The sequence below is a fragment of the Hyaena hyaena genome, unplaced genomic scaffold (genome assembly GCF_003009895.1).
Source record: "Hyaena hyaena isolate Hyena2069 unplaced genomic scaffold, ASM300989v1 scaffold_12, whole genome shotgun sequence".
Lineage (NCBI taxonomy): Eukaryota > Metazoa > Chordata > Mammalia > Carnivora > Hyaenidae > Hyaena > Hyaena hyaena.
Window position 1 is genome coordinate 4,702,219 of NW_024080644.1, and position 16,753 is coordinate 4,718,971.

The 16,753-nt window shown below is 39.2% G+C and overlaps 1 protein-coding gene across 2 annotated transcripts in view; it reads right to left on the reverse strand.

The window, feature by feature from the left end:
- Window positions 1-16,753, reverse strand: part of SYTL5 (synaptotagmin like 5) — a 105,136-nt gene that overhangs the window by 19,540 nt on the left and 68,843 nt on the right. The window contains exons 7-11 of one of the 2 annotated variants that reach the window (XM_039256376.1): window positions 13,946-14,075; window positions 11,538-11,644; window positions 5,604-5,696; window positions 4,946-5,011; window positions 1,458-1,636 (exon numbers count right to left, since the gene is read on the reverse strand). In XM_039256376.1, coding sequence (XP_039112307.1) covers window positions 1,458-1,636; window positions 4,946-5,011; window positions 5,604-5,696; window positions 11,538-11,644; window positions 13,946-14,075 — 575 coding nt within the window. The remainder of the gene's footprint in view (window positions 1-1,457; window positions 1,637-4,945; window positions 5,012-5,603; window positions 5,697-11,537; window positions 11,645-13,945; window positions 14,076-16,753) is intronic. The other variant, XM_039256380.1, reaches the window with a different exon arrangement.

The following is a 16,753-nucleotide window of genomic DNA, read 5'->3' on the forward strand; positions in this document are numbered from 1 at the left end:
TGAATTAAACTGGTTGATACATACAGGGAGCTGACATATTATACTACTCAATAAATGTTATCTCTTCATAGGATCGATGGTCTCACAAAACACCAGAGGGTTGTGTTCCTCTCCATTCAGATGTCAGGACTTAAGATGAGTGGAGTCAACGGTAATGGGTAAATGAAGGAAAATGATGAAAAAGAACTAACAGAACTAACACCCTGATGTCACAATAACAACTCTACACAACACCTTGTGTTGAGCTATATCCCAGGAGTCTCTTGGAGTGGCGGCATCCAGGTCAAGGCAGACACAGAGATGTACAAGACGTAGAAGACTGCAATGTACGAGATCGTGAAGCACGTCTAGATGACTTCTTTCCATGCTACTCTAAATGACTGTTTTGGTCCGAAAGCCGTCTCACAGTTAACTGAGGAAGTAGGTGGACCAAACTAGTCTCAGAATCCACTCAGTGGTCTATCTTAAGACACTTGGAAACAGCTTGAGTTGTTTATTGGATCTAGGTCACCTATTACGAAAGAAAGGAGTAACACAGCTGGCCTCATTTTGCTGTCCTTAGAAATGCTTGCTTACAAGGTTAGCAGTTGGCTGGCATCTAGAAACTGGGATTCCCGGAGGATTCTCATCACTTCCAGAATAGAGAAAGGGGCTCACTGTGACTAAACTATTTGTAAAAATAATATGGCTTATGCAGAGCACCTGCTTTCCTTCCGGGAGACTGGAATTTTGGTATGTGACCAGTCGAGTCTCTAAGTGAGCTTCCTGGGTGGACAGCATTGTACGTGTGCTGCCACAACTTGTTTCTGGAAACATTAAGCACATCCTGTGTAAGTAACTCCAGCGGGAGAGGACACCTGGAGGTTCAAGCCGGGATTCCTTAGACCTTCGCCGCACATGCCTGTTTTCCTTGCTGATTATGACTACGTGTGGAGTCCTGGGAGTCCTCGTAGTAAATCAGCAAACCTGGCAACGATCTTGGGAAGCCCTGACATATCTTTCATCCAGTTCCCTTCCAATGTGTCATGGTCCCCATCTGCCTCCCAGCTGATACCTGCAATCCTGAGAGCCTCAAAATTGTCCTTTTGAGTTATTCAATTGGGTTAACGGCTTGGTGATTTTCTCTGGAGGGTTTCCCAGAACAGGACACTCATACATCCTGGGGTGTGCCCATGTGTCAGCCAGCCTCTATCTCAAAACGCTGCCTCTGTGTAAACTACAAACATGTCAGTCCTGAACCACGGTGACTCGCGGCTTTTTAAAACCTCAGATAATCACACACAAAATCATTATACATACACTTAAGAGACTACTTAGTGTAGCGCAGCAGGAAAGGGACAATCTTCTGAAAAGGCTCTGAATCAGGAGGAATGCTAAGAGTCTTCTGAAACAAAAACGCACATACTGACAAAGGAAGCAGTGACTGAAATAGTCTGAGGAATACACTATGTGCTTACGCATCTGTCCTCTGTTTCTTTTCATCTCCTATGGCCAGATTTCTGCAGTTCTTGACAAAAATGTAGAGCCCGCCGGTTTTGTAGCAGTAGCTGATGTGAAGAAGGATTTCACCACTGACCTTCACGTTGCCATAGTCTCCTGTTTCACTGTAAACACTCATCATGCTGTTAAGGCTGGTCTGGAATAAACAAGATGAAGAGAGGTGTTAATTTCATTGTCTCTTCACAGAAGCCACCCCTTCATTCAATTACAATTCTTATTCGTTATAATGAGCCGGAAAGTGTAGGGCGAGAGAAGAAAGCAAAAATCACTTGTTTTGCTTGTTTGGTGTTTTTTTTTTTTTTCCTGGTACTGTATAAAATCCAAGCCTGGGAAGGGACAAGAAGATTTAAGAAGCATTAGAAAGGAAGGCAGGAGCCTTGCTGAGAAGGGAAACATTTCCTTTCTAGGTAACGGACAGTCTTTGTTTATTCACTTCTAATGAATACAGGGTCACTGAGGCATTGCCAATCCCACATCCTCTCCCGATTCATGTGGCTTTCACCTTTCTCACTGGTAGACTCAAGGTCAGTCTACTTCAAGGTCTAGAATGCATCTATCAGGATAAAGAAAAGCTCGTATATTCCATGCTAGCAGGAGGCACACGTTTTTCTCTCTGATACCCGCAGAGAGCATCCCGTCAGTCTCTGGGAAGCCAAAACTGCAGCTCTGACAAGGGCATGCCAGAAAAACATCATATACCCTCGGCTGCTGGGAATTCCCTGAGCAGTTGTTGTGGTCACATGGGTAGTAGGAGACCAGAACTTTGTAAACCTCTATCAAATAACAACCCATGAAATCGAACAGTAAACAATAAACTAACACACCAACCAACAAATAAACTGCAAAAGCAAAACACTCCAAATGTGCCAGGATGAATAAATGACAAGAGACATATTTAAATTAAATGTAACAAAATTATTCTTTAGTGCCCAAACTGTATCTTGAAAACATGACGGGTCACAAGGGACCACTTGGAAGGCTTTCATGAGTGACCCAATACTTTCAAAAGCCTTCTCTGTGAGCTACTGGGAAGGATTCGAGTAAATACAAAGAGAGCCTAGACTTCCCACTTTTGCAAGTATGCGTAACAAAAGTCCTTACGTTCCTCTAGTTGCTCAGAGCAGAGACGCATCGAAGTATAGGATGTACATGGCTACTATCTCTTCTAGGCTTAAATCTAGGGCTTAAGAATTCGATAATTACTTAGAAATTATAATTTCAAGAGATCCAGTGAGTGATCTAATTTGTCTTTCCCATTCCTAAAGCAAAAAAATGTTCCTAATAACAGGTGGCTTTGAGCAGTGCTTTTCAAACTTTAATCGCACACGAATCACCTAGGGAATCTTGGTCAAATGATGATTTGGATCCAGGTAGTCTCCAGTGGGGACTGAGAGTGCTTTCCTAACAAACGCCTAGGCCCGCAGCTTCCAGAATGTGTACTGAGGCCTCCCAGAATACCACAGCACACGCACAGGGGCACCACAGGATATTTTAAATTCTCAAGGGAAACACAGCGACATCTATCAGACACTGTGCAAACTATTAACAGTAGTTCACGATGTCAACATTAAATCACAATATAGTCTTTTCAGTTAAGTCCTATCGGTGTGAAGCTGAGTTTTTGATAGTTGCTGTGAAAAGAAAAAAAAAAAAGCAAGTGCTGCATAAAAATCAATGTGGAGCAGGAAATAAAAGTGGTGCTGTCCAATCAGATTCCAAGATTTGACAAGTTGCTAAGTGCCCAACAGGCACCCACATCCCACTAGTAAGGAATAAGGGCTATTGAAGAATGGAAGAAAAATATTTTTCATTCAATTTGTGTGTATTATTGTTGCCTGTCTACTAAGTTGTTAGGATAACTGTGCTTATTAAGTTGTTCAACCTGATGTGGAGAACAAAGGCAGAAGAACTACAGAAAAAAATCCAGCCCAGTGAGAAATCTGAGACAGGCAGGGTGACTTTCCTCCAGGAACTCAACCGCCTTGATGTTAATACTTTGCTAGAAGCAAAAGGCAACCTTAGCTTGACATTAGCCTGACCTCCAGGACCCTGTAAGTCTCTAACATAAAAATCCCTTTGGAAAGTTCCTTTATCTCTAGCCACCGCTCCCCCTCCCCATGCACGATATATGTTAGCAAGCATCCTCTAAGAGTATGGCCCCCTGGTACACGTCTGAAGGGTCTCATGACTAAGGTTTTACTAGACATTAGTAAATGATCTTATCTTAACAGCAGCTAGTCCCTCATGGTCCTGAAAATCCTGCTTCCAAATTCCTTAGAGGCCTACACTCTCCCGCACCCCCTCCCAGTTTGAAAGTATATAACCAGTCACTCCTCACAATCCCAGTGCAGCTCTTTCTGCCCACGGGTCCTGTCCCCCTGCTTTTCCAAAAATCACCTTTTTCCACCAGAGACATCTCAATAATTCTTTCTTGGCTGTTCACTCCCAGATCCCAACATTTCACATCACTCACGACTTGATAAATAGGTTGGTCAGGTGTTATTTTTGGCTCAGGAGTGGGATCAAAGAATCACTAGGGGCTCTGTGAACTGACAAAGTGTTAGAGTCTCTGCCCCGGGTGATGCGATGTTGCTGGTCCATGGACTATGCTTTGACTTTCCAGGGCTTCAAGAATAAGCCTCTACTCCCTGTTACATAAGACGAAACTCTGGCCTACAGAAATTATTGGCAGTGCCAAGACATGAAGCAAGATGTCCAGATTTTTAGTCTGAGGACCTCCCTACCATGCCTCCCCACTAAGTTGTGCCTATATCACTTCCCTCAGTAGTCACATTTTCAAGAAGGTCCTCAGTAAGCAGAGGGACCCTATAGATAGAAGAAAATTTAGGAACCCACAAATGCTGGAGCCTGGGAGAAATTAAGGCAATTTTGCCACTAACCAAACTGTATGCTCTTAGCCAAGTTTATGTGATTTAAAATAGAGATATTAATGGGGTGCCTGGGTGGCTCAGTTAAGCTTCCAACTTTGGCTCACGTCACGATCTCACGGTTTGTGGGTTCGAGCCCCACGTCGGGCTGTGTGCTGACAGCTCAGAGCCTGGAGCCTGTTTCAGATTCCATGTCTCCCTCCCTCTCTGACCCTCCCCTGCTCATGCTGTCTCTCTCTCAAAAATAAATAAAAAACATTAATTAAAAAATTAAAAAAATAGAGATATTTATTTTAAAACGGTTTCATTAACGGTAAATCATTTTGAACCATGTGTCTTTTGACTGGCACTCAGATTCCAATATTTAATGAAATTTTCTTTCCTTGGACTACTTGGATTCTGATAATGTTGCCCATCCTTTAATTAACTCTCGTTAACTGCACACAAGTCCCAAAAAGATAAATGCTGGAAAATGTGCCCGCCTAATCAGATTTCCTGTATCGTGAAATTTGGGAAGTATGGTTGGAAAGAAGGAAAAGGAAAGACTGAAAACTCACAGTGTCAGAGTCAGCATCAGGGACATTCAGGTAGGTCCACTTCCTGTCAGAGACTGCTTGAGAATTCTTTAAGAAAGTCGCCCAAAGGTCAAAAGGAAAAAGAGTATTAGAGCAACAGACAGAAATCAGAGAAGCAGAGAAAAAGACCTACAGGCATATACACATAGTTGGATATGAGGACACAGGGGCTCCTAAAGCCTACTTCTCAAGCAAAGCCTTGAACGTGAAAGTAAGAAGGGACTATATTCTACAGGCAGTGAAAAGCTATGGACAGTGTCTGAGTAGGAGAGAAACCTGAGTGGGTATGTATTTTAGGAAAACGACTAGCGGCAGCATGGTGGACAGTTGGGAAGTTGAGAGACTGGGGAGAGGAACGTAAATGTCTCAGCAGAGAGCTACAACAGTGTGTAGGCTTGAGGTGATCAGAGTCTGAACTGGGGAGTGAAGACGTGAACTGGGTGACGACCATGGAAGGAAAAGCCCATACAAAATTAGACCAAAAAGTTCTCCATGGGCAAAAGGCAAGTAGGTGATTATGACGACTTCTAACTCACTATCACACATATTCCTAAGAACGCTCCTATCTCCTTTGAAAAAAGTGCAGAAAATCAACAAGAGAAAGAAGAAACTTCCAGTCACAGGCTAGATAACTGCTTACGGTTGAAAGGCCACTTGCTAGACTGTGGGTGTTTGCAGAAAACCGTGAGGACCTTAAGTCATTAATGCCTTCCCCAGTCTCTTCCAAGGAGTCCTAAGGAAGGAGAAAATCAGTGCTTTAGTTTATTTCTTTCCTAGAAAGAGTTTTCACTTCCAAAACCACTTTTTTTTAAATACCTGAAAGTTTTAATACAAATATCTGTAAATCACCTTATTCTGAGTTTTTCTCTTTTGCTATCCATTCAACATGAATTATTTCATCAGAGGATTGGGGTCTCCTTCCTAGTGGTGCTTGTTTTATGAAAAGGACACGAAATTTAGAGTCACACAGACCTGGGTGTTCAATTTCTACCTCCCTGATCTCTAAGCTTTGGGCAACGTACTTAAATTATTTACCTAAAAAAAAATTGGGTTTACACATGTGTGTATACTGTCAAGATAGGGAAAGAGATCTTAAAAATCTCTCCAACAGAATTAAACTATTTTAGATATTGGATTTTTGTCCAAAATTCCGGATTCTGCTTTTCTTCTCCTACATGATAAAGTGGCTTTTTCCTTTGGTCAATCAAGCAATGCATTTTTACAGTAAAAATTTTCAAACAATATAGATAAATTTAAGTTAAACTCAGGACTCCCACTAATATCTTAATGATCAAATTTCAATAGTTTTATGATATGTACACACACGCCTACATATGCAACCACACATAAATGGACCATATCATGCATACTTTTTTTTTTTTTTTTTTTAAATAAACACCTTTCATTTTTGGTTCTCTCCTCTGTCTCCTCTCACCCCAGGTCAAACTAATATCTTATATATTCTATTCCATAGCTCCTTGTTTATGTGAAAAATTGTATAAAATTGTGCACACATGAATCTGAATAGTCATACGTAAGAATTTCCTTTAACCATGGTGTTATAAATTGAGATTATTTTATGTATATAATTCTGCCCTTTAAAGTAAAAAATAATTCTAAAATCTGACACATGTAAAAAAGTACAAACATAAATGTATGATATAATAATATTTAGTGACTGAGTAGAAGCCCCCTTTGTGCTCTGTCCATATCACAAACCCCTTTCGCCCATCTTTAAAATAATATCTTAACTCTTACGGTAATCACATCCTTGCTTTTCTTTATACTTCTACCACCTAAGCATTCATTCCTAAATAATATATTGTTTTCCCTGTTTCTGAATTGTTTGAAAATGGAATTAAATGTAACAGGCTATTTTGTGCTTTGCCTCTTTGTCTCGACATTATAGTCTTTTAAGAGTCACCCAAATCGTTGCATATTGTTAACATTTGTTCATTTTTATTTATTTATTTATTTAGTCAAGGGTATCATATCCTACACTTTATCCATTTTCTGTTGCTAAATATTTGGATTGTTTCTAGAGTTTTTCTATTATTAACAAATTTGCTATGAATATTCTTTTTTGGTTATTTTTAATTTTTTTTTTATTTTGAGAGAGAGAGCACGCGCAAAAGCGAGAGTGCGTGGGTGCACATAAGCAGGGGAGGGGCAGAGACAGGGAGAGACCGAATCCCACACCCACTCCATGTGCTGTCCTTGCAGAGCCCACTGCGGGGTTCCAACTCATGAACTCATTCATTCCCCCACCCGTCTGCTCTGGCAATCACTAGTTCTTCTTTGTACTTATAGGTCTAATTCTGCTTTTTATTAGTTTATTCATTTGGGGTTTTTTTTTTGGTTACACATATAAGTGAAATCATATTTGTCTTTGTCTTTTTTTCACATAGAATTATGCCCTCTAGGTCCATCTGTGTGTGTAAGTGTACAGATGTATGTGTATACACATATTTATACACATACACACCACATCATCTTTATCCACTCATCCATGGATGGATAGTTAGAGGCTTATCTTGGCTATTATAAACAATGCTACAATAAATGTAGGGATGCATAGATCTTTTCAAATTACTTTTTTATTTGGATAAGTACCGACTAGTGGAATTATTGGATCATATCAAAATTCCATTTTTAAGTTTTTGAGAACCCTCCACACTGTTTTCACAGAGGCTGCATCAGTTTGCATTCCCCCCAAGAGTGCATGAAGGTTCCTTTTTCTCCACATCCTCATCAATGCTTGTTATTCGTCTTTTTGATTCTAGCCATTGTGATAAGTGTAAAGTGACAATTCACTGTGGTTTTAATTTGCATTTCTCTGATGATTAGTGACACTGTGCTTCTTTTCAAGGGTCTGCTGTAAATCTGTATCTCTTCTTTGGAAAAATGTTTATTAAGGTCACCTGCTCACTGTTTAATTGTCCTTTCCCTCCAGTGTGGAGTTGTAGCACTTCTCTATATAGTTCAGATATTAACCCCTTAATGGATACAACGTTTGCACATATATTCTCTCATTCAGTAGGTTGCCTTCTGTGTGTTGTTGATGGCTTCCTTCATGGGACAAAAGCTTGTTATTTCGGTGTAGTCCCAACAGTTTCATTTCGCTGCTGTTTCCCTTGCCTGAGGAGACATACCTAGAAAAATGTTTCTACAGCAGATATGAAAGAAATTACTTCCTATGCTTTTTGTTAAAAGGCTTATGGTTTCGGATCGCACATTTACGTCTTTCATCCACTTTAAGTTTATTGTTGTGTATGGTGTAAGAAACTAGTCCCGTTTCATGGTTTTGCATGTTACTGTCTAGTTTTCCCAGCATCATTTGTTGGAAAGACTGTCTTTTCCCCATTGCATATTCTTGGCTCCTTTGCAACAGATTAATTGACCACAGAAGTGTGGGTTTATTTCTGGACTCCACATTTTGTTCCATTGACCTATTTTTGTGCCAGTGCCATATTGTTTTATTACGGATTTGTAGTATATCTTGAAATCTGGGATTGGGATACCTCCAGGGTTTTTTTTTCCCCCCACAAGACTGCTCTGGCTACTCAGGGTCTTTTGTGGTTCCATACACATTTTAGGATTATTCGTTCTAGCTCTGTGAAAAATGTTGTTGGTATTTTGGTAGGGATTGCATTAAATCCGTAGATTGCTTTGGGTAGAATGAACCTTTTAACAATACTGGCTCTTCCACTCCACGAGCATAGAAGATCTTTCCATTTGCTTAAGTCCTCTCCTCTTTAATTTCTTTCAATACTGTTTTATAGTTTTCAGAGTATAGGTCTTTTACTTCCTTGGTTTAGTTTATTTCCAGGTAGTTTTATTCTTTGTGGTGTAACTGTAAATGGGATCATTTTCTTAATTTCTCTTTCTGCTACTTATTAGTGTATAGAAATGTAACAGATTTCTAGGTATTAATTTTGTATCCTGTGACTTTACTGAATTCACTTACTAGTTCTAATAGTTTTTTGGTGGGGTCTTACAGGTTTTCTATATACAGTACCATGTCATATGCAAATAGTGAGCATTTTACTTCCCATCAATTTGGATGCCTTTTGTTTCCTTACTGTTGTAGCTAGGACTTGCAGTACTATGTTGAATAAAAGTGGTGAGAGTAGACATCTTTGTCTTGTTTCCGATCTTAGAAGAAAAGCTCTCAGTTATTTACCATTGAGTATGATGCTCACTCTCAGTTTTTTCATCTATGGCCTTTATGTGGTGATATGTTCCCTCTAATCTCCCTCTGTTCAGAGTTTTTATTATGAATGGATATTGTACTTTGTCAAATGCATCTGATGTTCATATGATTTTTTCCTTTGTTTTGTTAATGTGATGTATCATGTTAATTGATTTGTAAATAGTGAACCACGCATGCATCCCTGGGATAAATCCTACTTGATTGTGGCTAATTATTTTTTAAAGTTTATTTATTTATTTTTGACAGAGCAAGCAGAGGAGGAGGAGAAATAGAGGGAGAGAGAGAATTCCAAGCAGGCTCTGCACTATCAGCACAGAGCCCGATGTGGGATTCGAACTTAGGAACTATGAGATCATGACTTGAGCTGAAACTAAGAGTCAGATGCTTAACCAACTGAATCATCCAGGCACCCCGTGGAGAATTATTATTTAAATGTATTGCTGGATTTGGTTTACTAATATTCTATGGAGGATTTTTGCATCTATGTTCAGCAGAGATATTGGCCTATAGTTTTCTTTTTGTAGTGTCTTTATTTGGTTTTGTTATCAGTGTAATGCTGGCCTTGTAGAATTAATTTGAAAGTTTTCTTCCTCTTCGAGTTTTTGGAAATTTTGAGAAAAACTGGCATTAATTCTTCTTTAAATATTTGGTAGAATTCACCTGCAAAGCCATTTGTTCTTGGACTGTTGTTTGTAGGGAGTCTTTTAATTACTGGTTCAATTTGATTGTTACTAACTGGTCTGTTCAAGTCGTCTATTTCTTCTTGATTCAGTTTTGGTGTTGAAGTCCTTTACTTTTTGTTTATCTGGGAAACTCTATCTCTTTTTCAGTTATGAATCACTTTGCTGAGTATTCTTGGTTGTAGGGTTTTTTTGAATTTTTGAATTTCCTTTCAGCACTTTGAATATATCATGCCACTCCCTTCTGGCTTGGAAAGTTTCTGATGAAAACACAGCTGATAGGCACATGGCATTACCCTTGTATGTAACTATTTTCTCTTGCTGTTTTTAAAATTCTCTGTCACAATTTTTTCCGTTTTAATTATTATATGTTTTAATATGGACCTCTTTGGGTTGATTTTATTGTGGACTCTCTGTGCCTCTGTGATGTGGATGCTTGTTTCCCTACCCAGATTTGGGAATATTTCAGCTATTATTTCTTTAAATAACTTTTCTGCTCCCTTTTCTCTCTCTTTTTCTTCTGGGATCCCTATAATGCAAATGTTATTATGCTTAATGATGTCACTGAATTCCTATAAGCTATTCTCATTTTGTAATATTTTTTCTTTTTTGCTGTTCACCTTGGTTACTTTCCATTACTTCGTCTTCCAGATGGTAGGTTTGTTCTTCTTCATATTCTAATCTGCTGTTGATTCCCTCTAGTGTATTTTTAATTTCAACTATGGAGTTTTCTAGGACCAGGAATAGTTTAATCATGTTGGAATTAGCTGTTCTTTAAAGGTTGAATACAAGTAAGCTTTGAAACCATTTGATCTTATTGCCCCAACCCCTTTTGTGGTAGATTTTAAAATACTTTCCAGGTTTGTTTTTTTTTTTTCCTCTAGTAAATAACAGTGAGCTTTAGAACCAAGTTTCCTGGCTTGCTATGGAAAATTATACTACTGCCATTTAAAATGTGTTTTATAACTCTCTTTCAAAGAGTTAATATTGCATTATAGCAATTACAGAAATCAGAATATCAAGGTATTAGAACTAGAAGGAACCTTAAGAATAATTTAAATCAACCTTTCATTTTAAAAATGAGTTCACTTAAATATTAATTTTTACATAATTTAATCTCAGCTATGAAGGTAGTTTATTAGGGGTAACTTGAGATGTACAAATGTTCATATAAAATATATAGTCAGATAAATCTAGTAATATATGACTTAGAAAATGATGGGATCCTTCATTTTCCAGGCTTAGATTAAGTGATGTTAAACCAGTCATTGAAATCCCTAACAGGTATTTTTTTAATTTATAATCTTCACCCATTAACCTGATTACCAGCTAACTTTTCTAAATAATTTTCCTCTTTTTTTTAATTGAGAGAGAGAGAGAGAGAGAGAGAGAGAGAATCTTAAGCAGGCTCCACACCCCACACAGAGCCTGATGACATGGGGCTTGATCTCACAGCCATGAGATCATGACACGACCTGAAATCAAGAGTTGGACTCAACTAACTGAGCCAGGAGCCCTTCTAAATCATGCTTTAGTTGCTTTTATACATTCGTTGTGAAGACGAGTAGAAACAGATTATCATATATCTTCACTTTATTCTCACCTAAAAGCAGGAAGGTTTGGAACAAGACTGTGTGCCCTTTCCTCATGATCATTAGACTTTCTTCCACATCCAACTTACCAAGTCTTTGTCTAAAGCTCCAGGGACAGACTTGCTTCTTATGTTTACAGCATTCTCCAAGTCTTCTTGAAATGACCCACTCAAATCTAACTCAGATCGACTGTGGTCTGGAGGAAGGGAGAGCAAAGGAGAGACATCAATCAGCTTATTTTGTTAGAAGACTTCATTTTTTTCAATGTTTGTTTATTTTTGAGAAAGAGTGTGTGAGCTGGGGAGGCGCAGAAAGAGAGGGGGGCAGAGGACCTGAAGCAGACTCTGCACCAGCAGCAAAGACCCGGATGCAGGGCTCAAACTCACAAACCATGAGATATGACCTGAGCTGAAGTCAAACGCTTAACCAACTGAGCCACCCAGGTGCTACAGTCTCATTTTTCATTGCAAATGTTTTATCATTATTTCCATTCTTCTAGGCACAGGGCATGGAATGTCAAGAAAGCAAGTCAGAGTAACTTCATGCTGTTTATGCTAATGTACTTTTTTAAAATAGTATTTTGAAATTTTCTTTGACTGCATTATCACACCGATGCATTCATTTCACTTTTGATTAAAGGAAGTTAAAGGTTCTATTGTAAAATGTAAATGTTTAGGCTGGTTAAGGCTTCTGTTTTTCTTATAGGCTGAACAACTCTCATAGAATGGGGCCTCAAAATACAATGAGCCCTTAGAAAAAAATAAAGCATTAATCCTTCTTGATTTACATATCTAGAGAATTCACTGTGTTTTTGTATTTGACACAAAATGCTATTAAATGACATAACAAATTTCTTTCATATAATAAGGAAGTGGCCATAGGTACATTGAGAGGAAGTTCCATTTCTTTAGGCACTAGAACATTCTTTTGTCAGAGGAACATTTTGTTTTTAAAAATGTAATTGTTTAATTTTTCGTTTAATTTTTATTTATTATTATTTTTTTTGAAAGAGAGAAACAGAGAGACTGAATGGGGGAGAGAGGGAGAGCAAGAGAGAAAGACAAAATTTTAAGCAGGCTCCACACTCCGCACAGAGCCTGATGTGGAGGACAATCTCATGACCACGAGATTTGGACCTGAGCCAAAATCAAGAGTCAGATGCTTAATCGACTGAGCCACCCAAGTGCTCCTTAAAAATGTAATTTAAAAAACAATGTACCACTCAGTAATGCTGTAGACAATTTACTAAGACAAAGTTCATTTACACAGAGCAGTTCTATGTCAAAGCCCTGCCGGGATAGATATAGGTGTTCATCATGAGAAAGATTCAAGAAAGCAAGCTCGTAGTGGAGTTTGAAATGGTAAATTAAACACTGAAGAAGTGCTTACCGCAGTGCCTGACACAGAGTATATACTCAAAACACAAGAGCTGTTGACTAGAAGTAGTAGAAATACAATCTGTGAGGTTGGCTTGTAGACTAGTTTAAAATTTTTCTTTTAACAGGAGAAACAATTTTGCAGTCCTGAACAAAACGGAACAAGAACCACATATATTTAGAAAACCCTTCGTGAGCTACGGGACTAGGAAAGACTCCTCCACTCAGCACACAGAATCTAGCCTCAGGCCTTATGCAAATGTCATCATTAGGTAACTGTTAACTTTCCCATGTTGAGGATTTTGTCGTGATTTTAATTCTACACAAGGGACCATGGCAAATTTCTCTAAAGAATTTTCTTATTCATAGGTAATAAAATTGCAATGTAAATAACACCTGCTTCACAAGGTTGTTGTGACGGAGAAGTGAAATGGTATACAGTATTTGAATGTACCATCCAAATGAAAAGGGTCATTACTCACTTTAATGCTGACTGCAAGTAACTTTTTATTTAAACCACAGGATGATAAGTCTTTCTAGATATAGGGCATTTTAGACCACCATGTCTACTGAAATGTCATTTCCTTGAATTCTGGAAAAGTGTCTTTATCTTTCTACCAAATGAACCAACTGTATTTCCTACACTCCTATACTGATGTTTGGTATAGCTCTGAAACTTGGCAGTGATGACTGACAAGTATATACACTTAATAAATGGGTTTTGCATGAAAGCAAGAGGATCAAGGCATCACCTGGGCCCACATTTAAGCTGTTCTTATGGAAGAGACCTACCATCACGGGTCAAGGTACAGATGATTACTTTCTAAAGCATGAAATACCCATTTAATATCACACAAGACTGTCAATTCCAAATGATTTAGTCCAGGGCACCTGGGCGGCTCCATCAGTTAAGCTTCCAACTCTTGATTCTGGCTCAGGTCATGATCTCAAGGTTCATGAGATGGAGTTCTGTGTCAGGCTCTGCAAGAACAGCAGAGTCTGCTTGGGATTCTCTCGCTCCTCTCTCTCCTTCTCCCCTGTGTTCACATGCGCGCGCTCTCTCTCTCAAAATAAACAAACAAACAAACTTAAAAAAGAGTAGTCATGCTGCGAATGCCCACCTGAAGAGAGGGAGACCTCAGACACAGCTATGGAAGGTGTGCCAGAAGTGTTTCTGCGATGACTCTTTGTGAGGTCCTCAGATGTGCTTCCAAGGGCAGCCAAATCCATGGACTTTTCAAAGACACGTTCCTTCTCACCAAGTAAAAATGAAAAAAGAACACTATAATGACTGTAATTTACTTTAAAATCATACGAATAGACTTCAGTAAAACCACACTCAGGTTGTATTACTCTTTAGGAGGGGCTAGTTAACATGGGAGGGGTGCCTCATCAGGAATCCATATAACTCTAAAGCTTACTATCAATAATCACGCTATACAATCCATTGGTTAATTACGACAAAAGTTGTTCAAAGTAATTTTACATTCACAAACCTGCGAGTGTTCTGATATATGATTAGCAAGACAGTTAATGCAAGGATAACCCTGGTCTTAAATGAACTCTATGTAAGAATACGGCTGTCTTCACATCCTCGGAGGAAGATGCGGGCTTAGTATTCTGTTTTCTCCAGTGTTTGTCCCCACTCTCAAAATTCTCTTTCCTCAAGGACCCCTTACCTCCTCCACACCCATTCAACAGATGACCATGACCTGCAATCCAGGTTAACACATGGCATAGAAGGGACCCCAGGATACTTACTGCCCCAGCCTTGTGCACAAGTCTCTTCTGAGCGCTCAGTGCCTGTGCCATACCAGTTACTAAATATTCTGAGTATCATTCCTTGTTAAGTTGCCCCCAAAGTAAGGGTAATCGTCAACTATCAATGCACTTTTCTGGCTACTGAACAGTACTGCTTGCTGAGCATAGTACAAATATTTAAAAACGTTAAATCTGCCTTTTAACTTACCAGCAAGTACAATTCAGACTGTAAGTATTTAAAGAAATCTTCTATTTTTACTCAGTCTGTCTGAATGCCTTTTGGCTTTTCCTTAAAAATATTTATAGAATCTGGCTGTTCACAGCCTCTGCTGTTTTTTTTTTTTAAGTTCATAATTTATCTTTCTGAAGTTGCGTTATAGGAAGAGTTGCTATTTTAAATAAATATTTAGTTTTTATATTCAGTATTTAGGTAATAACTATTTTTAGTGAAGTATCATTGCCATGTAATGTTAGTTTCAGGTAGATAACATAGTGATTCAACAATTCTGAGCATTATGCAGGGCTCACTATAATACGTGTTGTCACCATCTGTCACCATACAATGTTATTACAATATTATTGACTATATTCCCTATCCTCTACTTTTCATCTCCATGACTCGTTTATTTTATAAATAGAAGTTTGTACCTCTTAATCCCCTTCCCCTATTACACCCATCCCTCATTCCCCTCTCCCCTGGCAACCACCAGTCTGCTCTCTGTATATATGAATCTGTTCCTGGTTTTGTCTTGGTTTGTTCATTTATTTTGATTTTTAGATTCCACATTTAAGTGAGATTATGTGGTATTTTGCTCTCTCTGTCTGACTTCCCTTAGCATAATACCCTCTAAGTCCATCCATGTTGTCACAAGTGGTACGAGCTCATCCTTTTGTATATATGAACCACATCTTCTTTATCCATTCACCTAAGGTGGACGCCAGGGCTACTTCCATATCTTGGCTATTGTAAATAATGCCGCAACAGACATAAGGGTGCGTGTATCTTTCTGAATTAGTGTTTTCCTTTTCTTTGAGTAAACAGCCAGCCAGTAGCACAATTGCTGGGTCGTAGGGTACTTCCTTCAATTGTTACGTTTCTGAGGAACCTCCAGACTGCTTTCTACAGTGGCTGCACTGCACCGGCGTGCAGTCCCACCAACAGTGTACAGGACTCACAGGCTCCACTTCCAGCTCCTTGTTCCGAAGCCTGGCGTCTCACCTGCAGTAAGACAATGGCTTCCTAACTGGTCTCTTGGCTTCTCCACTTGTTCCCCTACAGCTGCTTCTCAGCACAGCCTCCAGATCCTCTGTAAAGAGAAGCCACATCTTCTGCCTACTTTTTAACTGGATTAGGTTTTGGGTGTTGAGTTGTCTAAGTTCTGTACATATTTTGGATTACGGACATCACACTCCTCATGACGAGCACCAAGTGTGTACGGAAGTGATGAATCACTATACTGTACCCCTGAAACTAAGATAATACTGTGTGTTAACTATACTGGAGTTAAAAAAAAAACAAACCTAATAAAACATAACAAAAAAGAAAAAAGAAGCCACATCATGTCACTCTTCTGCTCAATATCCTCCAACGGTCCCCAGTTTATTCCAACTAAATGTCAAAGTGCACACAGCGGTCAGTCCCTATTACCTCTCTGAGCTCACTTCCTACTCCTCTGCCATTTGTTCATTTGCAACAGCCAAACTGGCCTCCTTGTTCTTCCTTAAACATACCAGGCATGTTCCCACTTCAGAGTCTTAGCACTGGATGTTTCTCTAGGGGCTTTAAAAGTATTGTAGACACTGGTTGGACAGTGAATTGACCATCCAAGAGGGAGGCCAGCCGTAAGTAACTGGAACGGCCTTCCCAGTATGTGTACCTGCCGAATATCAGTGCTGTCCCTGCCTGGAGGGACACCTTGCTCCAAACCCGTGCATGGCTAATTCTTTCATTTCAAGTCTTTGCTTGACCAGGACCAAGATTACTTAAATATAGATGTCAGCTCTATGTATGGAGTTTCCCACTTAAACAAAATCTCTAGGCGCTCATTCATTCAAAAGAACTTCTAGCTAGCTAGCTACACACACACACACACACACACACACACACACACACACACACGCATGTATATATGTACACGTTTGTTAACTTTTGAGAGACAGTGTGTGAG